This window comes from Xenopus tropicalis, chromosome 6, assembly GCF_000004195.4.
Source record: "Xenopus tropicalis strain Nigerian chromosome 6, UCB_Xtro_10.0, whole genome shotgun sequence".
Taxonomy (NCBI): domain Eukaryota; kingdom Metazoa; phylum Chordata; class Amphibia; order Anura; family Pipidae; genus Xenopus; species Xenopus tropicalis.
The window spans coordinates 69,317,606-69,342,691 of NC_030682.2; the positions used below are offsets into that span (position 1 = coordinate 69,317,606).

The 25,086-nt window shown below is 39.2% G+C and overlaps 1 protein-coding gene across 1 annotated transcript in view; it reads left to right on the forward strand.

Annotated features, from left to right (window-relative positions):
- Positions 1-25,086, forward strand: part of anks6 (ankyrin repeat and sterile alpha motif domain containing 6) — a 54,602-nt gene that overhangs the window by 23,055 nt on the left and 6,461 nt on the right. The window contains 8 exon segments of the mRNA NM_001130367.1: positions 1,391-1,601; positions 3,129-3,178; positions 10,929-11,132; positions 13,949-14,075; positions 15,491-15,657; positions 21,026-21,215; positions 22,579-22,646; positions 24,800-24,916. Of these exon segments, the coding sequence (NP_001123839.1) occupies positions 1,391-1,601; positions 3,129-3,178; positions 10,929-11,132; positions 13,949-14,075; positions 15,491-15,657; positions 21,026-21,215; positions 22,579-22,646; positions 24,800-24,916 (1,134 nt within the window).

Genomic DNA, 25,086 nt, shown 5'->3' on the forward strand with positions numbered 1-25,086 from the left:
GTAACAAGCAGTGAAAGACATGCCTCATTCTATTTACTAACTGATATAAGCTAGCAGAATTTAATTCTGGGATAACCCAATGGCATGTTATTAGAAAACGATAAATCTCACAGAAAGTACGCATAGGCTATTTATTATATATGGACATGAAGAAAACTAAGGCCTTATTTATCAATTCTTGTAATGTAATTAAAAAAAAATAAAATAATGCAGCCTTAAATTATAGCGTGATCATTACAACCTTAGGGATAAAAGTACCACTTTTTCATTAAATATCTTTACATTTTACTTAAAGGATGACTACATATTGCTACATATTTGTGTATTGTGGTTCTGTACCATTCAAGGCAAATCTACCCTTTAGCACTTAAAATTTGTGCCTCTGAAAATACCCCATCTTCTTTTTCCCTGATTTACAATTTATAATCTAGGCTGCTGTCAGGTTACCTAAGCTTAGAGACCGACTCACAATATACTACATACAGTTGCAAGAAAAAGTATGTGAACCCTTTGAAATAATATGGATTTCTGCACAAATTGGCCTAGTCAGAGTCCTGACCTCAACCCGATTGAGATGCTGTGGCATGACCTCAAGAAAGTGATTTACACCAGACATCCAAAGAATATTGCTGAACTGAAACAGTTCTGTAAAGAGGAATGGTCAAGAATTACTCCTGACCGTTGTGCACGTCTGATCTGCAACTACAGGAAACGTTTGGTTGAATTTATTGCTACTAAAGGAGGTTCAACCAGTTATTAAATCCAAGGGGTCACATACTTTTTCCACCTGCACTGTGAATGTTTACATGGTGTGTTCAATAAAAACATTTAATTATTTGTGTGGTATTAGTTTAAGCAGACTGCGATTGTCTATTGTTGTGACTTAGATGAAGATCAGATCACATTTTATTTTGTGCAGTAATCCATATAATTCCAAAGGGTTCACATACTTTTTCTTGCAACTGTATGTAGAATATAAAAGTCATGATAGTAGCATAGTAAGTTAGGTTGAAAAAAGACATACGTCCATCACGTTCAACCATAATGCCTATATATAACCTGCTCCAAAACCAGTGCAATTAGCATCAAAATGTAATCAGCCTTGTAACATCAGCTTCTATGACAGGTGCTCCTCATTTTTTTGCTTGATGACAATTGATGACCCCTAAACTTAGCTTCGCAATGGCTGTCCAGAGCACACTGAGCATGTTCAATGTCACTAACACTCTTAACAAAATAAAAGATTGTGAGCTCCTGTGTACAAATCTGACAGCTTGGATTATAACTGTTATAGACATTCTGAGCTTTTAGGGCTGATGCAGTAATTTTTTTTTATATATAAAATATAGCACCATATTCATTTTAATTTCCTCATCTGTGTTCCCTACAGTCATGGTGGAACAGAATGTCTAATCGTTTTAGAAAGCTGAAACTTACACAAACTCTGAGACATGGATTCTCAACGAACCGTCTAGTGCCTTTAACAGAAAATGCAAGTGCATCTTTAGACTCCATGCTAAGATTCACTTCACAGCCAGATGCATCTAGCCCCAGAAGACCTGACTCAACTACAGCGTGGACTGCTACCAGAAAGGACAGTGGTAAGCAGTCTTACTATAATTATAATAATGGAATTGTAAGTTTTTGTGACAATGTTCTAATGGTTTGTGTAATTGTATTATTGTAGATTATTCAAGTCAAAGAAGAGAATACTTTTATTGTAGATTGTAAACTTTTTTGGGCATGACCCTCTTTACCTCTTGTATCGGTTATTGGTTGCTTTATTTGTTACTCTGCATGTCTATTGTATGAAACCCACTTATTGTACAGCTCTGGGGAATATGTTGGCGCTTTCTAAATAAATGTTAATAATAATAGTAATAATAATAATGTTCAAGTTTGAGGAACCTCAATGTAACAATCAACCGGGGGGGAGGTTGTCTGGGTGTGAATTGAGAAACCTAGTGAAAATTCTCTAGATCATTAAAGGGATGGTTCACCTTTACATTAAGTTTTAGTATATTATAAAATGTCCTATTCCTAGCAGCTTTGCAATTGGTCTTCATTATTTATTTTTTATAGTTTAATAATTTTATTATTGTTGATACTATTTTATTACTTGTCTTTCTATTCAGTCTCTCATTTAACCCATTGCCTGGTTGCTAAGGTAAACAAGACCATAGCAACCAGATAGCTGCAAATCCAAATTGATAAGCACATAAAAAAAAACTTATTAACTGAATAAAAATGAAAAACAATTGCAAATTGTCTCTGAACATCAGTGTCTACATACTAAAAGTTCATTTTACGGCGAACAACCCCTTTTAACCAATAGCTAGCAGCAGTTACTATTGCTGAGTAAAATTTAAACATCTTTTGTGAATTTCTCTGTGGTTCTTATGTTTACATGCATCAGTAGGAATAGCAGAGCCAGCAGGAGCTGTCTACAGTACAAGTTGAGTATAATTATAAAACTGACATTACTAATATAGTTAGTCAGAAGCCCACCACTGAGCTATTATTGCATATACTTTTTCTACTTATTCGTCCACTCCCACATTTTTTAATGAATTCTTATAACTTTTATAGTATCGCTTGCCTTGGCTTTATCCTGAAAAAAATCCTCAAAAAACAAAAAGAACACCATAGTTGACAACAGTCTCTAGTTTCCAGGTCTAACTTTCTATTGCTAGAATTGTTTTTCCCATCAGATTTCCCTGTTTTCTAAAATTGTCAAACTTCAGTATTTCAGTCATCCTGAGCAAGTTTACTTGTTTTTTTTCGCTTACAGTCAATTTTAATAGCTTCTAAATGTATACTTTGTATGAGATACTTTGTAACCTTGTGGTTACGCAAACTGTCTGTGCTAGATAGCCTACCTGGCTCTCGTTCCTTAATTGAGCTAGTCAAACTCCTACCCTCTCTGTCTACCCTAGCAGTGGTTGGGTGGCTTCCCTGATCTTATTCAGAACCTTAAAAGAGGAATTGCACAGCTCATGCACAGCTCATGCATGTCTTATATAGACTTTCAGGTGACTTTGGTGCCACCTACTGGCTGGCCCTGCAAACAAATGTTTTGTTTTACCACTTTACAAGTTAATTAATTCAAATGTTTATTCATGTTACAGGGCTGGGTAGTACAAAGATTGAGAATGATGACATACTGTTAACTACTATGGTAAGTATTTGTGAGATCTGTAAGAGAATAAAAATAGTTTTTCATTTTATGTGTACATTTATTTTAACAATACTTGCCTGACAAGTGCCTGTAGGGGTAGGTACCCAGGCCTTCAATGGATTGAAGACTAGAGGCTTAAAATGGCATGTTGGAATTTGGGTGAGAAGCACCAATGTAAGTAATACAGTTGGCAGGCTAAGTAGTAAAAGTAGAAGTGAGGGAGGGCTAGTCCCCCTTGGGTAATGGCAGAGGACAGTCTAACCAAGGGGATATGGGGGGTCTTGTTTGCCCATATAAATGGGATTATAAATTTCTTAAAGAAGGAACGGAAGATGGTGAATTGGGTGTTGTGAAAGATGTCAAGAAGTTTGGGTAAGTACATCATCTTCATAATGTTCGTCTGCCCCCATCAGGACAGTGGTAGTTTAGCCCAGTTCTTAAAACTTCTTGGGACATTAGCCCAAGAGTCAGAGAGAGAGTTAATTATTGGGTCTAAATTGAGCTGCATGAAGGAGTGTGGGTATGGGTGGACACCCAAGTATTTTAATGATGTGACCCACTTCAGCTGTAGGCCTTGTGGAAGCTGTATGGCAGGTTTGATGTCAATTAATTTTAAGTCGGGAGTACCTGTCCTGTCAAAATTCTGGATGGTATTCAGGAGGATGGAGAGGGAGTCAGCTGGGTCTACAAGGTATATCATTATGTCATCGAAGAAAAGGGACACCTTCTTTGTGATGTTAGCATATTGAAGCCCTTTTATATCTGGGTAGTCCCATATCATGATAGCCAGGGGTTCAGTTGTTAATGCGAAAAGGACTGGGGAAAGGGGACATCCATGCCTGGTTTCCTTATGTAAACTAAAGGGGGAAAAATAGTGTTGTTTACCCTGACCTTGGCCACCGGGAACTTGTTAAGTAATTTGACCCATTGAATAAATCGGTCACCTAAGCCAAATCTCGGAAGCACTTCCCAGAGATAGTCCCATTCCGCAGTGTCAAAGGCCTTCACCAAATAGAGAGAGACCACCACTCTGGCACAACTATTAGGGTGGAAAATTTGAAGGTTGGTGATTGAAGTCTGTTGCTCTACCTGGCATGAAGCCTGATTGGTCTGGGTGTACTAAGTTTTCCACCACCCAGGTAAGCCTAGTGGCTAGTGCTTTTGCCAATATTTTGGTGTCTGTGTTCTTGAGGGATATTTGGCGGTATGAGCTGCAGAGAGTAGGGTCATACCAGCCTTAGGGATAACTGCAGTAAGTGCTTCAGCAAACGAGGGCAATGCCAGGCTGCCTCAAATGTGTTTAGGATAGGTAAAGGATAACCAACTCATCCAGGGATTTTTACTATTCTAGGGGAAGCCCATCCAGCTTAATGGAAAACTCACCAGCACTCCTTGGTCCTTTCAAAGTGTATTCCACCTAGTGCACAGTGTCCACTGAAGGACAGCACCCTCCAATCTTAACTGAAATGTACATAAACACTGGCACAGCAAAGCGATTAAAAGCAGGGTAAAACCTGCATGTTTATTAAGTGCAAGACTTGTAATGTATAGGTGCAAGACATGTAATGTATAGGTGCAAGCCCCTTTGTCAGACATACTGGATAGTGAGGCTAAACAACATTTAAAAGGTTACAGGTGTGACATCACCAAGTTAATTTGCATAATAAATTGCTAATGATCTGGTACAAAAAGTCCAGTACAAAGTCCATTGTGTGAAAAAGCCTGTAACCAAAATGTTACTGAAGCAAGACTGTACAATGATAGAATCTTTCAACTTTTATAGAAACAAATTAATATATGCATATACAGTTTTAGAACCATTGCAATACAAAAAGCATACTACATTACCCTACTAAACCTGAAGTGCAGAATCTGAGGTTTGCCAGTCATAGAAGCTAAAAGTCTAGAAGTCTAAAAATGTATATTATGTTGGGGTGTTGTGCTGGGAGTAGTGGAGCTATATAGGTTTTCACAGTATGTGGCAAATATCTCAGCTATCAAGTGTGGGTCGTGTACCATAGTGCCACCCTCAGTTTGAATTTGTGGCACTGTTGTAGAGGCCTGTTGTTGTTTGGCTAATACAGGTAGTATTTTGCTGTTTTTATCCCCTTGGTTTAAGATATGCTGTGAGGTATATAGCTGGGCTTTTTTAACAATGGACGTGGATTCCCTGGCAAGAACTGCTTCAGCCCTCCAGACCTCTTTATATGTATCTACAGATGGATCGTTGAAATGGTGCTGTTGGGCCTCCAGTACATGTGCCTCTGCTTTTGTGACAGATTCTTTAGCAACATTCCTAACTTGGGCAATAAGAGTAATCATAGAGCTCCGAATATTCACTTTTGAGGTGGAATTAAGCTCACAGTATTCCTGGTATGCTTTCCTATATGACTCTTGCTATCTCAGGGTGTTGAGCCAGAGAGGACTTGTCTGAGGGTGAGGGGAGCCATCGAATTGACATAAGAAAGGGGGGAGTCGTCTGATAGGGGGTAAGTAAGATATTCCACCAATGGGAGTATATCAGGTGTGGCTAGGGCCATGTCTATTCTGGAGAAGATTTTGTGTGGTAGGGAGTGGCAAGAGTATGTTCTGACCTCAGGGTGGCTCCAGTGCCACACATCTGAGAGGCCCAAGGAATTTGCACAGTGTGTAAGGCTGGTGGGACTAGTAGAAGTAGGGTTTAACCTGTTCTAATACAGAAGTGGCAAACGGGGGGTGGAACATAAACATTAGCCATTAGCCATAAACAAACCACAGTGGTTTGTTAGCAACAAAACAGGCTAGTATTACATACCTGCCGTAGTGATCTGTGACTAGTTTGAGTAGCTCAAAGGGAAGATTCTTCCTGACTTATTTAGAAACACCCCTTGAGTGAGAGGAGAATGAGGCGTGGAAGGTCCAGCCTACCCATGGTTTTCTGAGTGCAAGATTTTTTTGCTCCACCGAGTGGGTCTCCTGTTGAAGCAGAATTGAGGGGGAGTACTTCTCGAAATAGGCCCACGTGAGGCTCTGCTTATACTTGGAATTTAGTCCCCAAATGTTCCAGGACATAATACTATAGGAAGTGACATGCTGTCTGTCTGTACACATAAGTTTTGGTGGAAATTAGCTATTGTAGGCAGGTAAGCAGAGGATCTGGAGCATAGAGACAGGGACACCACTTCTTCAGGCAAAAACACTGGTTTATTTAGGGCAAATTCTTTGCAACAGAAAGCTCACAGGAACATAGTTCATCAAACTTGTTCAAAACTTGTCCCCCTCTGGGACTTCCAGGGTAACTTCCAGACTCTGGAACCTTTTCGGGGTTTCTCACCATCCCCAATGACTTTCCCACATCAATGGTGACTCTCACAGTCGGGCTTCACCTTAAGTGTTGCTGGCTCTTCTCAGCTCTCATACACCTGGACACACGCTCCTGTTCAGCGCAGTGACAGGTGGAACCCCCAGCCCCTCTGGGAGTTCCTAACACAGACAGGCCACCTTCCTGCCCTGTGAGTGAACCCATTGCTGTGTATTCCCACAGCTCTTTTATTTGCCACTTCACCTGCAGCCTAAACAGGCAGCTTAACAGAGAAAAGAGACCAAAACATAGTATGCCTACTAGAGCAGATTGCACAAGGTGTTTGCCACCCTTATTCAGTCCTAAGCCAGTAACATTAAAACAGCATTACCTGCTGCAAAAACAGACATTGGTGCCTGGTGCTAACAGTATACCACCTTTAACACAGACCTTAGTTTAGTGGCACTCTATCAAAAGCTTTGGCTGAAACCAAATAGATCACATCTACTGCAACCCCACTGTGGAAGTTTCTTTTTACCTCATCATAAAACACAATCAAATTTGTCTGACATGATTAGTCCTTCATAAAGCCTTGCTGATTACTACTTGTAGTACTGTTCTTCAGAACACAATCTTAAAGGAGAAGGAAAGGTAAAAACTAAGTAAGCTTTATCAGAAAGGTCTATGTAAATACAGCCATAAGCACTTACAAAACTGCTGCTCTGATAGTCTGCTCCTCTCTCCCCCTCCCATCTCAATTCTCTCCCCATGCTGTTTAATCAGAGCTTAGAGCTGTTCCAGGAGCATTGTGCAGGCACAGAAGTGAAGTAAGAACAAGCTAAAATGTCAGCTGCTATCTTAAACCAACAGATTGTATCTTTTGCAAATGTGTGATACTCTGTCTCTACTGTGTATGCGTCATTTGCAAAATATAATTAAAATATATATTAAAGAACCAAAATATAATAAAATAAATAAAAAAAACTCACAGCATACTAAAAAATGTAAGCGAAGAGGAGGAGGCCCAGCTCCTGTTGCAAATAGAAAAGGCTGCTAGTTTGGGGCAAGTGATGATAATGGGGGATTTTAATTATCCTGATATTGACTGGAGCCATAGTACTGCCAGGACAGTAAATGGAAACAAGTTTATAAACTTGCTGCATGACAACTTTATGTCACAGGTTGTTGAGGAGCCAACCAGGAACCATGCTATATTGGATCTAGTGATGTCTAATGACCCAGAAGATATAGCAAATGTGCAAGTGGTTGAACCCCTGGGTAATAGTGAGCATAGTGTTATTTCATTTGATGTTTGGTGCAGGAAACAAATTTACACTGGGGCAACAAAGACACTGAATTTTAGAAAAGCAAATTTTAGCTCCTTAAAGGAGAAGGAAAGGCTAATAAAGAGTTAATCTCAAGGTGCAGGCATACCTTCAGTTGTCTCAATAGTGCCCTTAAGTCTCCCCATACTTCACCCGTTCAGAAGATCAGAAGCCAAACAGAGAGAAAAAAATGCTGAGCTGGGTAGAGAAGATTCCCATAATGTCTCGCTTTTTCCAGGACTTGAGGACTCGTTTCTACAGGCAGCGCATGGGCAGAGAGCAGAAGCGTCCGGTTGCCATGGCAACGCAGCGGTGCCGAGTTCTCTCACAAGCAGGAGGGAAGGGGGGGTTCCGGCTGGTGCTGTGAGCGCCCGATTGTTTATGGCAGGAGCGGGGGTTTGTGGAGCTTGAGGGGGGGGTTTGTGGCGGGGGGGGGGGGGTTTGTGGAGCTGCAGAAACTTTGTGACAGGAGCAGGGAGCCGGCTTATGCTTTTCAGCCCATAGAGACACGCTGGATAAGATGGCGGCGCCGTTCACTGAAACAAGCATGTAAGTTCTAGTATGTGTATCTCTGTAAATCTTTCATTAGGCAAGCCAGGAATATAGCGATTTTACACAGCAATAGTAGTACTATTTAATAGTGTGCCTAATAGATTTTGCCTTTCCTTCTCCTTTAAGGGCAAGTGCTTCAGGGCATAGATTGGGGCATTATGTTTTCAGATAAAAACAGAGCAGAAATGGTTGTCATTTAAAATTATATTAAATCATTACTGTTCTCAGTTTATTCCATTAATAAGAAAAAGTAGAAGTGTTAAGAATCACCCTATGTGGCTTAACAGTAGCTGCGCTTAATGAATTTAAACACTATAACAAGTGTTGTAAAACAGCAATCCGGAAGGCAAAGATAGAAAATGAGGAGCGCATTGCGGCAGAGGCCAAGACTAACCCCAAAAAGTTTTTTAAGTACTGTATATTAATAGTAAAAAGATGCAGGTTGAGGGTGTGGCCCCATTGAGTTATAGTAAAAATATGGTTACAGCGGATACAGAAAAGGCAGATGTGCTTAACCAATTCTTTTCTTCTGTGTATACAGTAGAGGAGCCAGTGGGCCAAGTCCCACCCAATAGCTGCACTGTTGCCTCAGCTCCAACTACACAGTGGTTGACACAGGATATGGTGCTTAAAGGGTAACACAAGATAAATGTAAACAAGGCACCTGGGCCAGATGGAATACACCCTCGGGTACTGAGAGAGCTAGGGTCAGAATTACAGTGGCCCTTGTTTCTGATATTCTCAGACTCGCTTTCATCAGGTATGGTACCTAGGGATTGGAAGAAGGCGAATGTCATTCCTATATTTAAAAAGGGAGTAAGATCTCAGCCTGGCAATTATAGGCCTGAAAGTTTGACATCCGTGGTGGGCAAGTTATTTGAAGGCTTGTTAAGGAGCCACTTATACCCTTAATGGGACTGCACTAGGCAAATCCATAATGGAGAAGGACCTTGGAGTCCTTGTAGATAATAAACTTGGCTGTAGCAAGCAATGCCAGGCAGCAGCTGCAAGGGCAAACAAGGTTTTGAGCTGTATTAAAAGGGGTATAGATTCACGGGAGGAGGGGGTTATTCTTCCCCTTTACAGAGCGCTAAGGCCCCATCTAGAATATGCTGTTCAGTTTTGGTCTCCAGTGCTCAAACGGGACATTATTGAGTTAGAGAGGGTCCAGAGAAGGGCAACTAAGCTGGTAAAGGGTATGGAAAGGCTCAATTATGAAGAAAGACTGGCCAAGTTGGGTCTGTTTACACTGGAGAGGCGCTTAAGAGGTGACATGATAACTATGTATAAATATATAAGGGGAACATATAATAACCTTTCTAATGTTTTATTTACTAGTAGGTCCTTCCAACGGACACGAGGGCACCCACTCCGTTTAGAAGAAGGGAGGTTCTATTTAAATATTCAGAAAGGATTTTTTACTGTGAGAGCTGTGAAGTTGGGGAATTCCCTCCTCGAATCAGTCGTGCTGGCTGATACATTATATAACTTTAAGAAGGGGCTGGATGGATTCTTAGCAAGTGAAGGAATACAGGGTTATGGGAGATAGCTCTTAGTACAAGTTGATCCAGGGACTGGTCCGATTGCCATCTTGGAGTCAGGAAGGAATTTTTTCCCCTCTGCGGCAAATTAGAGAGGCTTCGGATGGGGTTTTTTGCCTTCCTCTGGATCAACTAGAAGTTAGGCAGGTTGTATATAGCCCAACTTACTATGTTACTATGTAAAAGGAGAACTAAATCTTAACAAAGAAGTAGGGTAGAAATGATGCACAATATGTTTTAAAGTTCTTGATTATCAGAATGTAATAATCAGCCCTGCAGCATCAGCTTCTATGACTGGCAAACCTCATTTTCTGCTTGAGGTTTTATGACAACCTAAGTTGTGTTTAGCTACTCAACAGCTGCCCAAATATCCAATGAGCTTGTGCAGTGTTACTGACACTCATAATATTATCCATTATGTCGAGATTCTGTGCACAACTTTGAAATCCTGTTTCATTATTGATTATAGAGATGCTGAACCTTTTGTCTGATGCAATAAGTTCAGTATTTAAAATACAGAATATATACCTTTTTAAGGTTTAGTTCTTATTTAAATCATAAAATCATCCTAACATTAAATCAATAGGTAGAAATAAAGATTTTGTTGTTGGTGCACAGTGCAGAGTAATGGAAATGTGATTAGAACTAGTATTAATTGCTTCATGTAAATATGATTCTACGATTGTGATTTTGCTGTTTATTAAGTACAGTACAGTATAATGTATATATTATATTATTTGTTCTATAGTTATAGTATATTTTACTTGCTAGATTAATGTCACATAATGTAAATAAGAGATTTGTTACATACGTGTGGAGACCACATGAGCATAAATGAATTTTCTAATGGAAACCAGTTAAATGAATTGAGAAATGTGACAATTACTTTCTAGATAAAGCAGATAAACATTGCAGTGAAATATGTATAGTATAGAAAGGGAATTTTACATCCTCATATATATATATATATATATGCTATTGCTCTAAATATGTAATTAAAAATTTGTTTTATGAAAATGTTCAAATTAGTTTTTGGAACTTTGTCCTTATAGCTAAATAATGGGGCTCCGTTTGCCAAACTTCCCAATGACAAGCTGAAAGCTGTGATTCCACCATTCTTGCCTCCTTCAAATTTTGATCTCTGGAATTCTGATCGGTCTAGGATCAGCAGGGATGGGAAAATGGAACAGACCAGAGCTTCTATGACACCAAGACACTCAAAACCTAGTTTTAATAGCAGTGGGAACTCTGATATTGTAAGTTATTATCCTGCTGCAAAAGACTGCAATTGAATCGTAATTACTATGTAACTATAAATTAACTGTGCCTAGCTCGAAATAGTAATTGTCAGTAAAGATTATTCTGGTTACCTGTGGGCAGAGCTGCTATCAGAGAGGCAGCCAGATTTCCTGTCAGGCTCCCAATCTCAGTAGGTGCCCACACTGCTGTAAAGGGGAAGGGACTTGCCCATAAGTGCTGTAGCATTCATGGTTAAGTATCAGGGGCTGAAGTCACTGCACAAACTAAGCTTTATTATGGAGAGATGGTGAGAAAAGGAGTAGAGATAAAGAAGCAAAAAAACAGGCCGAGGAGTATACACTTTATCAGAGCTTTAAAGTTGACATGTCATAACCACCCAGTGCTTGCAAATTAGAACAAAAACAGTTTACTTACTGAGCTACCAGATACCACAAATTATTTGGAAGTCTACAATTCAAGAATTTATTAGTAACAACACTCTTAAATATAAATCACTTCCACAGGGTTTGAAAGGTTTTTTTCTCTTTTATTAAATCATTTTTTCATTCACTTGATTTTACATACAATTTCAGCAGTGCATAAAAGACATTCTTCTAATGAATAAATGGTAACATATAAATTCAGCAATAAAAGGCATTTTCTGCAAAATAAAGGATAACATCTTACAGAGTTTTCACTTAATCTTTATAAAAAAAGTGATAGTATATCCAATGGTTTAAAGTAGATCTCCATATATAAAAATTATAACATGGTATAAGCCCCAAACATTTAAAAACACTTTGATATAACACTTAGGGGCACATTTACTTACCCACGAACGGGCCGAATGCGTCCGATTGCGGTTTTTTCGTAATGATCGGTATTTGTCGATTTTTCGGAAAATTATCGCGACTTTTTCGTTGCCATTCCGAATGTTGCGCAAAATCTGGCGATTTTTTCGTAGCGTTAAAACTTGCGCGAAAAGTCGCGCCTTTTTCGTAGCCATTCCGAAAGTTGCGCAAAATGTTGCAATTTTTTCGTAGCGTTCAGATTCATTCAAGCTTCAGTATAGTGACTTTTCTTGGGCCAGGTTGGAGCTGCAGGGTGCCATTGAGTCCTATGGGAGGCTTCCAAAATCATGCTAAGTCTGAAAGTTTCGCCCGCCGCTTACGAGCGCTCAATACGAAAAAGTCGCGACAAGATACGAGCGAATCGTAATGTCTACGAAAAACTCACGTTTTTTCGCGAAAATCGTATTGGTAACGAAAAAGTCGCGACAATTTCCGAAAAGTCGTAAAGGCGCCGAAAAAATCGCAAAAAATATGAAAAAGTCGCAAAATGTTCGTTTTCCAATCGGAATTTTTCCAATTCGGATTCGAATTTGTGTCTTAGTAAATCAGCCCCTTAGTATATGCATATTAGGGGATTAAGTTCCCCTTTGAATCTGAGTAAAACTGAAAACAATGAGGGGATTAAGTTCCCCGTTGAAGCTGAGTGAAACTTTGAGTTCTCGTGAAAACCCACTTGTAAATATCGACATTTTCTAGAAGTAAGAAAAAATCCAACTTTATCTCATAATTGCTTAGTAAATGTGCCCCTAAGTGTAAACTCTGGAATATGTTATCCTTTATTCTGTAGAAAAATACCTTTTATATATTGCTGAATTTGTATGTTATCCTTTATTCTGTAGAACAGGGCTCCCCAACCTTTCTTACTCATGAGCTACAGTCAAATGTAAAAAGACTTGGGGAGCAACAAAAGCATCATAAAGGTTCATGGAGGAGCCAAATAAGGGCTGTGATTGGCTATTAGGCAGCCTCTATGCACACTATCAGCTTACAGGGGCTTTATTTGGTAGGAAATCTTGTTTTTATTCAACCAAAACTTGCCCCCAAGTCAGGAATTCAAAAATAACTACCTGGTTTGGGGCCACTGGGAGCAACATCCAAAGGGTTGGGGAGCAACATGTTGCCCCTGAGCCACTGGTTGGGGATCATTGCTGTAGAAGAATGTCTTATACACTGCTGAATTTGTATGTATAATCAAGTGAGTTCATACAAGGTGAGCAGTTTTTATTGTAAAAAAAAAAATTAATAAAATTCAGAAACTGACTGTTAGCAGTGTTGCATTTATTCTTTTAATAGTAAAATAGAATTACACTTTGGATATATATGTGCTTTAAACAAAACCTCAGAAGGAGCATTCCGAAAACACCCTCCTCTCTAACCATGGATTAGTGGCTCAATCTGTTTTTATGTGATAAGACATATATCCACATGTTGTCCAGCTGAGGGTACCCTTGCCTGTTTAATTAGAGTTGGACAGCATGGCAGTAACCATGATTAGCATTCAGAGGAGCTGTGTGGGAGACTGTAAATCATTCCATACTTTCATATTCATATCCATTTGTGATCCTTGTATTTTGTGAGAATTAAAAATTTAATTAAAATTAAATATAGCTGGATGACCTGTTCATCAACCTACATAATTTCTCTTCTCTTGTTCAGATGGAATGGCTTGTTAATCTCTTTTCACCTTCCTTTACTATTTCCACACTGAGAATGGAACTTCTTATTTATTACTGACTTATTCGTATTTCATTTTTAAGATTAGATATGTTTTGGGCTACTGGGCTACTCCATATTCTGGAGGATACATGAATATGCATGTTTAATTTTTTAACTTACAGAATATTTGTTTTTTAATAGTAAGGCTTGAAAACATTATTGTAGTGCTGCTTGGAAAAAGTTTTATTCCATTTGCTCTTTTTCCTGATAAAATATTAGTTAGTTTTCTCCAATAATGTTTGTATGTCTTTTCTTAATATGACCAGACTTCTGTCAGCCGGACACCAAGAAATGTTAAATTTCCAAGCTTGTCAAGAAGCCCCACTTCTCCTTCAAACTCTGGAAGTTTTAACCATTCTCCTCATTCTTCTGGTGGAGCCAATAGTGTTTCAGGTATTTATTAATACTGATCATCCATGACTGGATGCCTCAGTCCAGATATAAACTAGATCAGTGATCAGTGTAAACTAAGGACCAGTGTTTGCTGGGAACAAGCACAGAAATGCAGTAGCTAAAAAAATATCATGGGTGTAGTTTAGCACCTATATTAAAAAAAAAAATAGCCCCCTATTTTTTTCACTTGACCATGTACACTAGCAGAAAACACAATATGAGTCAAGTACAAAGGTAAAAAACTTCTAAAAACTGCTCTGATGTTGCAGTGTTGCCTGGATTGCCAAAGATATTTTAGCATGCTAATAGTGTGAGCATGATATAGGTAGGCCACAAGTTTAGCATGTGCTATCTGCCTCTCCTGTCCTAAGTGACATTCAGTGTGGAAAAAAGGTGCTCCAAAGAAAGTTCTGAGATGCATAAAAAATACTAATATTATGTATAGTTTAACACTGGGACACAAGCCAGAATACATCACAAAAAGTTCCTGTGTGGGACTTAAACGTTGGTCAAAATTAACCTCTTATTATTTTTTCTGCAAAAACCTTGCGACTGAGTGTGAAAATCCTGTGTGTGCCGTCATATATATAAAAATTGCGAAAAAGGCCAGCACTCACAGGGCTTTTAGTAAACCAAACAAGAAAATAAAGGTTTTAAAGCAAAAATTAAAGCATGGTTTTTTATTTGTCCGACGTTTCAGTTCAAACAGGAACTTTCATCTCCCTGATGAAAGTTCCTGTTTGAACTGAAACGTCGGACAAATAAAAAACCATGCTTTAATTTTTGCTTTAAAACCTTTATTTTCTTGTTTGGTTTACTAAAAGCCCTGTGAGTGCTGGCCTTTTTCGCAATTTTTGTATTTACTTTTTGCAGTAGCACCCAGGCATTCAACCCTCTGTAAGTGGTGTGCTACCTTTTGTCTGGACTTTATATATATATATATACATTATACATACACAGTATATAAATCTCAACCCAGGGGTGGCACTCAACTTCAATCCTTATCTCAGGTACAAGGTAAATAGTTTAAATATCAAAAAAAGGCCAAAAGGCAAAAAAATCTATTTTTTTTATTTCTTTAAAAAAATGAAACATACTCAATGTATCTAATTTCTTGGTTCTTGCTGGGTAGCATTGCACCCCTTAATAATAGACTTTTGTAAGCCAAAACAGGCACATCAAAGGGATGTTTCATCAAGAAAATATGATTTTTTTAAAAGAAAAGAATACTCAAATTCATATTCAGCAAAAGTTCCAATTATTGTGCTAATGTTGAGTAAAAGTGTTTATAGGTTTATACTGCCTCAATGAACAGTACCTCTCTATTAGAGCCTGTCTATTTTGAGTTCAGTGTGCCTTCTTGTATAATTAACTTGCTGTAACATAATAAATATCTTTTGTATTTTTCTGAGTAGGAAGTGCAGAAAATGTCCTGTCACAAATAGCAGCTCAAAGGAAGAAAGCAGCCAATTTGTCTGAACAGAAAAAAGCTCAACTACACAGTCCAAATATTACAGCTGCTGCTACCATTGTGCTTGATCAACAAAGTTCTAACCCAATCATCAATGGACATTTACCAAAGGTAATGTACATGTTGTTAAAGTTGACCATGGCAATGTCCAGATAACAAAACTCACGTATAAAATTCATTCCAGTCTATTCACTCCAGCATCAAAGACGAAGTAGGACATGAAGCACTCCGGACTGCCAGGGTCTGCTAAAACATGGTCTTTATTAGCATATTGTGATAAAGTTCATTATTTTCTGTAATGTACTGATAAACATTAGACTTTCATATATTTTAGAAGTAGTTCAAGCCTTTTATTGTTTTAATATTGATGATTGTGGCATACAGCTCATGAAAACCCAAAATTCCTATCTCAAAAAATTAGCATATCATGAAAAGGTTCTCTAAACGAGCTATTAACCTAATCATCTGAATCAACTAATTAACTCTAAACACCTGCAAAAGATTTCTGAGGCTTTAAAAAACTCCCAGCCTGGTTCATTACTCAAAACCGCAATCATGGGTAAGACTGCCGACCCGACTGCTGTCCAGAAGGCCATCATTGACACCCTCAAGCAAGAGGGTAAGACACAGAAAGAAATTTCTGAACGAATAGGCTGTTCCCAGAGTGCTGTATCAAGGCACCTCAGTGGGAAGTCTGTGGGAAGGAAAAAGTGTGGCAGAAAACGCTGCACAATGAGAAGAGGTGACCGGGCCCTGAGGAAGATTGTGGAGAAGGACCGATTCCAGACCTTGGGGGACCTGCGGAAGAAGTGGACTGAGTCTGGAGTAGAAACATCCAGAGCCACCGTGTACAGGCGTGTGCAGGAAATGGGCTACAGGTGCCGCATTCCCCAGGTCAAGCCACTTTTGAACCAGAAACAGCGGCAGAAGCGCCTGACCTGGGCTACAGAGAAGCAGCACTGGACTGTTGCTCAGTGGTCCAAAGTACTTTTTTCGGATGAAAGCATATTTTGCATGTCATTCGGAAATCAAGGTGCCAGAGTCTGGAGGAAGACTGGGGAGAGGGAAATGCCAAAATGCCTGAAGTCCAGTGTGAAGTACCCACAGTCAGTGATGGTCTGGGGTGCCATGTCAGCTGCTGGTGTTGGTCCAGTGTGTTTTATCAAGGGCAGGGTCAATGCAGCTAGCTATCAGGAGATTTTGGAGCACTTCATGCTTCCATCTGCTGAAAAGCTTTATGGAGATGAAGATTTCATTTTTCAGCACGACCTGGCACCTGCTCACAGTGCCAAAACCACTGGTAAATGGTTTACTGACCATGGTATTACTGTGCTCAATTGGCCTGCCAACTCTCCTGACCTGAACCCCATAGAGAATCTTGTATTGTGGATATTGTGAAGAGAAAGTTGAGAGACACAAGACCCAACACTCTGGATGAGCTTAAGGCCGCTATTGAAGCATCCTGGGCCTCCATAACACCTCAGCAGTGCCACAGGCTGATTGCCTCCATGCCACGCCGCATTGAAGCAGTCATTTCTGCAAAAGGATTCCCAACCAAGTATTGAGTGCATAACTGAACATAATTATTTGAAGGTTGATTTTTTTTGTATTAAAAACACTTTTCTTTTATTGGTCGGATGAAATATGCTAATTTTTTGAGATAGGAATTTTGGGTTTTCATGAGCTGTATGCCACAATCATCAATATTAAAACAATAAAAGGCTTGAACTACTTCAGTTGTGTGTAATGAATCTAAAATATATGAAAGTCTAATGTTTATCAGTACATTACAGAAAATAATGAACTTTATCACAATATGCTAATTTTTTGAGAAGGACCTGTAAAGACCATGTTTTAGCAGACCCTGGCAGTCCGGAGTGCTTCATGTCCTACTTCGTCTTTGATGATATATGCCCTCCAGCTACGGGTTCGGGGCCTTGAGCACCCGGACCACTACTGGATATTGGTGAGCACACTCCTTTCCCTGCTTTAATGAAAATTGAATGAGAAATACTGACCTTCTGATTTTGAGCGTCAGGCTCGGGGTTTCTGACACCAGAGCTTCCATTATAGACTAGGTATTTGTCCTGCCTATTTATCATTTCTTTAGCCGGGAGGAGTTAAGTAGTTTTGCCCTTGGGGCATTCTCTTCTCGTTTCTTTGATTATTCACTCCAGCAGCCTCACCGCCAGCCAACAGTTCTGAATAGTGTGATGAAAGAGATCAAACCTTAAAGGAGACATATTGGATAAATGGGAAAAACCCTAATTTTGTAGGCAATTATGAATAATATACAGTGCTGGTTTCCCTTTGGGCTAAACATTTAATCCTATCTGTAACAATGGCCCCTTTATTGGAGCTCCCTATAGATCCTATCACTTCTCTGTCCGAGTTGAAATGAAGAGTGGGCGTGTCCTAACGGTCCCTGCCAGAAGCACAGTAGGAGGGGGTGAGCCAATCACAGCCCTGCAGTCACAAAAGCACAGACAGGCTTCAGTTCCCTATTGTTAATCTACATAAATGAATTAGCATTTTGTTAAAATACCTAGTAACATCGTTATAACATTGGTTACACATAGAGTACATCAAGTTTACCCTTTGCCTGGTTGTTAGTTGACCCAGAGAAATTAAAAAAAACCCTGCCTCAAATTTGAAAAAAATGTTGTTACTACATTCAACTACTTATAGAAATGTAATGCTTATGCAATCATCAAGTGCTACTTCGCAGACACAATAGTATTGTAAAGGTAAAAGGTTGTGAAGGCAGAGTCAACAAGCAGTAATTTTTAACAGCAATCCTTTATTGGATTTAAAATTACTACTTTTTGACTCTGCTTTCACAACTTTTTTACCTCTCCTAAACTTGCCTCAGAAGGGGGGGGAATGTCTTCCTGACTCCAAGATGGCAATCAGACCTCTCCCTGGATCAATTTTGTGCTTAGAACTATTTTCAATAGCCCTGTATTTACTTGCTTTCTAAAAAGGTATCCAACCCCTTCTTTAAAACTATCTAATGTGCCAGTACAACCACTTTAGGGAGAGAATTCCACAACTTCCTGTAAAAAACCCCTTTCAAATATTAAGATGGAACCTCCTCTGTTTTAATCTCTGTGAATTCTGGAAAGAGTTCTGGTAAATAAAGCATCAAAGAGTTTATTATATAGCCCCCCTATATTTATACATAGTTATCATATTTCCGCTTAAAGGAGACATATTGTATAAATGGGAAAAACCCTAATATTGTAGGCAATTATGAATAATATATGGTGATGGTTTCACTTTGTGCTAAAAATTAATCCTATCTGTAACAATGGCCCCTTTATTGGAGCTCCCTATAGATCCTTTCACTTCTCTGACCATGTTTGAAATGAAGGCTGGGCGTGTCGTAACGGTCCCTGCCAGAAGCATAGTAAGCAGGGAAGAGCCAATCACAGCCCTGCACTCACACAAGCACAGACAGACTTCAGTTCCCTATCAGGTCACCCTAGCTGCTGATTGGTTCCTATCCTACAATGCAGTGTACTGAGAGCCGCTGGCTCCCCTGCACATCCAGAGAATTCAGCCAGCAGAAAGTGGGACAGATAGGCGGGAATAGTGAGGTTTTGGTAGAATTTCTCAATAAATCAGTCTGAAACACAACTTTTTTAAGCTCAATCCTTCTATATTTAAAGGAGTATAATTCACTGGTACATTCTTAATTTTTATAGGATATGTCTCCTTTAAGCACCTCATTTCACGGATTTTAATCAGAAGAGAGAAAGCGTACCTGCTCTAATTCCAATCAGTGGCTTCCAGTATTTGCACTGAAAAGTACAGCTTTGGCCTGCGTGTGGCTACACATAGCAAAGTGGAGATGGACCTGAAAATGCCTGTTTTCATGTTTTTAGGCCGAACTCCGCTCTGCGTAGCTACACACAGGCAGAGGTTGTACTTTTTAGTTAGGATTCAGAAAGCAGCTGATTTCTATACTGTACACTTCTCTTTGCTGGATCAAATCCTCAGACGAAGAGAACAGTAGGATGCACTATGTCTGCCCTTGCCCTTAGTGTTATCTGCAAACACTGATGCATTACTTACAGTGCTTTCCTCAAAGTCATAAATTAACAAAATAATTAAAAGTGGACCCAATACAAAGCACTACAGGACCCCAATAAGAACCCTACTCCATGTAGAGAATGTACCATTGACAACCACCCTATGTACATGATTTTTTATCCACGTGCAAACATTACAAAGGCCAACAGACCTTAATTCATAGTGCGGCACTGTGTCAAAAACTTTGGCAAAATCCAAATAGATCACTACTTCAACCCCACTGTCCAAGTTCCAACTTCTTTAGCAAAAAAAGCAATTCCATTTTTCTGACAGGACTTATAAAGCTATGATGATTTTTACTAGTAATGCCATGGTCCAAAATACAATTTTATAGGTGAATAAATCTTCAAATAACCACCACAGACAAACTTGCAGGCCTACAACTGCCAGGCTGAGATTATAAGCCCTTTTTAAATAATTAAATTGCAATAGCTTTCCTCCAATTCATAGGTACCATACCAGAGAAAAGTGAGTCTAAAAAGAATCAGAAAAAGTGACCTTTTCCTTTTTGCACCAAACATTAAATGAGGTGACATTATTACCCAGGAGGGTTTGTTCTTGCATAATTTCTATATGTTCTGGATTATTAGAGATCACTAGATCCAGTTTTGGATACTCAACAATCTGTAACATAAAATCGTCATGTAAAAATGGGAACAACTAAAAACCATTTTCACATTAACTGTCCTGGCAGTACTTTTGGTCCAATATATGGGTAATAAATATCTCCCATGATAGAGACTTGCCCAAAACTAGCAGCCTTTTCTACATGCAGGTAGGAGTGTATGTTAATGGGGGCCATATGGAGTTGCACATGGGTATGGTCTCTTGGTGCTGGCTAGACTGCATTTAAACATAGAACAGTGTAGTGTTGAGAGTTTCCCCAAGAAATGTAGCGCTAATGAAATGCTTATATTCACCATTATGCTTTTAGTTGCTACAATGTGTTGTTACCTTAGTACCTTACAGTCTACCATGATTTGGGGTGATAAATTCAGGCTATGGTCTATTTCCTCTACTTTACATTGTAGTTAATGGTAGCAACAGCATTTCCCCCTTACTGTTTTTGGTAAGTGTAACCTTATACCAAAGTCTAAAGTTTACAAATAAAAGGCTGCTTTATAAGCTGGCAGAAAATGATAAAAATTATTTGGACTTAAAAAAAGCACAGTGTATTTATACACTGTTTGCCATCCCTCTAGAAATCTGGAAAAATCACCCAATTGATTAATGCTTATAGGGTTTAAAGAATAATTTAAAAATCTACTGCTCTTAGATTATATATTTAACAGCAATTGGCTCAATGCAGCTTTTATGTAGACTCCTTTGACAGAGGTTTTAGGCACAACTATTTTTAATAAATCTCTACCTTCCTGCTTAACAGAAAATTGAAATACTAAAAAGACCTCCGTCTGGGGCTTCTTCTACCTCTAAGAGTACATCTCCAACCCTGACTCCATCCCCCTCGCCTACACCTAAGGGTCGTCTTGCAGACTCCTCAATGTCTTCATCTTCTTCTCATAAGCAGTCCAAAAGCAGTGGGGGTTCCAGCAGTGGAACCATAACCGATGAAGGTATGAGTTTAATTTTCAACAAAATGCATTCAGTTGCTGAAATAACTAATTATTGCAACCCTGAAAAATAAAGAGAGCAAAGGAACATGGAGGATAAAAAGTTGTAAACACCTCCTAAATTCTGTATAAATGTAAGGAGAAGTTTGCTTTCCACCTTTCATTCCTTTACTAAAGCTAAATAATTGATGCTCAGCACGCACACACACACTATGTCCAAAATATGTTGGAACATTGGTGTTGGGATTTGCATCCATTCATATGTGTGATGTTGGGCATTGCTGTTGGAAAATCAGACCTGGCTCGCATTGGCACTTCAATTCATGCCACAGGTATACAAATGGATTGAGGTCAGGGCTCTATGCAAGCCAGTCAAGTTTTTTTTACTACCAACCCTGCAGGCCAATTCTGTCTGGACCTTGCTTTATGCATTTGTAAACGTTGCCACACTAGGAAGCATGGAATTGTCCATGATACCATTGTATGAGATAGTGACACCTGTCTCTGTCTCCTTGTACCAAATTTAAAGGACAATGAAAGGTAAATATAAATTAAAAGTAAGTCTAAAGGCATTTTCTTTAATTACTTACTGCATATCTAAATTCCCAGATCCTTGCTTGCTTCTCTGAGATATGGTGCTGGCAGCCTACAGCAGTGTGAAGACTACAGTGACATCACTGAAATCTCTCTGTCCTTCCTGTAGGCTGCCAGCAGCTGCCTTCCTATTCTCTGAGCATGTGTGTAACTTGATCCTGTCTCCTGTTCTGAGCTACACATGCCCACCAGCCAATCAGAAGTGGATCAGGCAGAGGGGAAGGGGGGAGGGAATGAAACACATGTGCAGTATGAAGCAAGGAGGAAAAGGAAGGGAGAATACATTTTTAGAGATGGCTGCCTGTTAAAGAAAATGTGAAGTAAGTGTGACTGAGTAAATATTTGATTAGGTGAGCCAAAAGTGTGGCGTTTTTACTAAACAATAGGAGGACTATTGGGCAGTATGCTTTTTAAATTTTGACTTGCATTCTCCTTTAAGTAGTAATGTAGTCTAAGGCATTCCCTATAGAAATCTCCCACTTGCTTTGTGTGGCATAAAATTTCTAACAAGCCTGTGCTAAATATTCACATCTGTATTTAATAAAATACACTATGTTTGCCAACGTGCAGTAGGTACATGGTTTCAGTTCACACTGCAAAATCAAATCATCGTGTCTTTCTTGCCATATTGTGACATTACTGATAGCTGGAACAAAGATTAAGGTTGAATTTCCCCCCTGCATATGTTTGAAAGTGTATACTGTTAATTTCTGTGTATTGGAAGCTTAGAATTAAGTGTGACCTGATGTATTTATTTATATTTTCTTTGCAGATGAGCTGTCTGCTATTCTTAAAAAATTATCTTTGGAAAAGTACCAGCCTATTTTTGAAGAACAAGAGGTAATTATCCCCATTCTTTACTATGTTGGTATTCCTATCTAAAAAATGTTCACATTTGTATGTGTTTGTCTTTTTCTCCTTATTCTTTGCACTTCCTCTACCAAACTTGAATCACATAGTCATGGGGTCAGCCTGAATGAAAATATGATATTTGTTGGATGCCCAAAAGTGGGTGGAGCTACAAACAGTCAATCAGATTTTACTTTCAATGGAGGAAATTAAACCTGCTGCTATTCTCACAGTAATAACGCTGGGGTCCCCAAACGTTGCAGAGTTAGGCACCAGGTTACTGCGGTTCAAGGTTAGAAAAAGTGGGTGGAGCCACCAAGTCAGATTTTATTTATTGACTTTCAATGGGGAAATTCACCCTGCTGCCATTCTCACAGTATTAAAGGACATGTAAACCCCACACACAAAAATGTAATCAGTGAACAGCCTCTTTGTAATCTTTCAATACCTGCCACACTGGTTGTCCAGAGGTTAATAGTAAGGCTGCAACATCCCCTTATTCACTTAGATTTGCTTCTCCTCCTGTACCCCACTCAGCCCCCACCCTCAGGAATTTGCTTTGGCTGTTGGCTTGTGAGCATGCTCAGTTGTTCTGAGCTCAGATTACTAAACATGACCCCCCAGTCTAGAAGCCAGTAAAGAGATGGCATTGCTGGTTCCCATAGAAACTCAGCTCTAGCTGGCTGCTTCAATTTTTTTCTCCCAACCATCTCTCTTGAGCTCAGATCAAACAAATCAGAACTTTTATCAAAGACAGTTGTGCCTGTGTGAGCCTGTATTCTTGATGAAATGTATGCTGAATAAGGGTCTGTGTGCGTGTATGCTGTTTGCAGATTTAAATGTATCCAATTATGTATCAGAGGAAAAATGGCCACCGGGTGAAAGCTGCTATTTGGTTTAGGAAAATGTGATGGTGATAGCAAACAGAGGGGATATATGCAGTACAAATGATGCCATTTAGGTGGGGGAGACATGCCCAACTGATATACATTGTAAGCAAATGTAGGCTTTACATGTACTTTAACACCAGGGTCTCCAAACTCTTCACAGTTGGTCACTAGGGGAGTGCATTTTTAGGTTTGAAAAAGTATAAAAAAAAGTATAGATTTCATCTTTTGATTTTTTCTTGGTTTAAATTTAAAATGCTGCCATTCTTATACTATTTGCGCCAGGGTCCACAAACTGGCGTAAATAGTAGTCACTGGGTGACAACAATTCTAGATTTGAAAAAAGTGGGTGGATCCACAGACAATCAGATTTATTTCATTGATTTTAACATGAGAAATTTAAAGTGCCGCCATTCGCACACGTTTAACGCCACTGTCCCCAAAGTTTTTACAGTTGGCCACTGGGGGACTCGGGGTTAAAAGCTAGAAAAAGTTGGTAGAGCCACAAACAGCCAATCACATTTCTCTTATTTACTTAAAATAGTAAAATGCTGTCAGTCCCACAATTTTTACGCTTGAGTCCCCAAACTTTGCAGAGTTGGTCACTGGGGGACTGCAGTTTAAAATGCTTTCATTGTCACACTGTTTATGCCAGGGTGCCCAAACTTTGCAGTTTGTCATTGGGTGACTTCAAAATTAGAAAAAGGGGGCACACCCACCAACCACAATTCACCTATTGACTTTTTTGGTTTAAATTTAAATTGCTGCTATTCTTTAACTATTAATCCAAGGGTCCTAGTTAGTCACTGGGTAACTGCAGTTCCAGGTTAGAAAAAGTGGGTGGAGCCACTAATCAGATGTCACTCATTGACTTTCAGTGGGGACAGTTAAATTGCTGTCATTCAGACACTGTTAAACCCAGGGTCCCCAGACTTTGCACAGTTTTTTTTTTTTACTATAAAACTGGTCCAAGGTTAGAAAAACTGGGTGGAGCCAACTACAGCCAATCAGATTTCATTCAGTGACTTAACGTTTTTCAAACCAACATGATTTTTGTTCTCAAACTTCCCAACTAGTTGCATATTGTTTTGTTGTCTAAAACATTATAGCGTTGCCCATGATGACCCATGTCCCCAACCTGTCGTACACAACAATCATGATCTGCCTTAGACTTAGATTATCTGATCCTCTTGTCTTGTACAATAAGAAAATTGAGTAATTGCAAATCTAATGTGACCTTTTTTATTTTTATCACAGGTTGACATGGAAGCTTTTCTTACTCTCACTGATGGAGATTTAAAGGAGTTAGGAATAAAGACAGATGGGTCCAGGCAGCAGATTTTAGCTGCTATTTCTGAGCTCAATGCTGGAAAGGTATCTGCAAACAATAACCAACATTCAGTATATGTTTATTTTAGGTTTAAAAACAGCCACATTAGGTGCATGATTAATGAGTTCTTTCATCTAACACTACAGGAAGGGTCCATTACCAAAGTTAAGTTAGCTGACTTACTAAACCAAACACACACACATATCAGGAACTG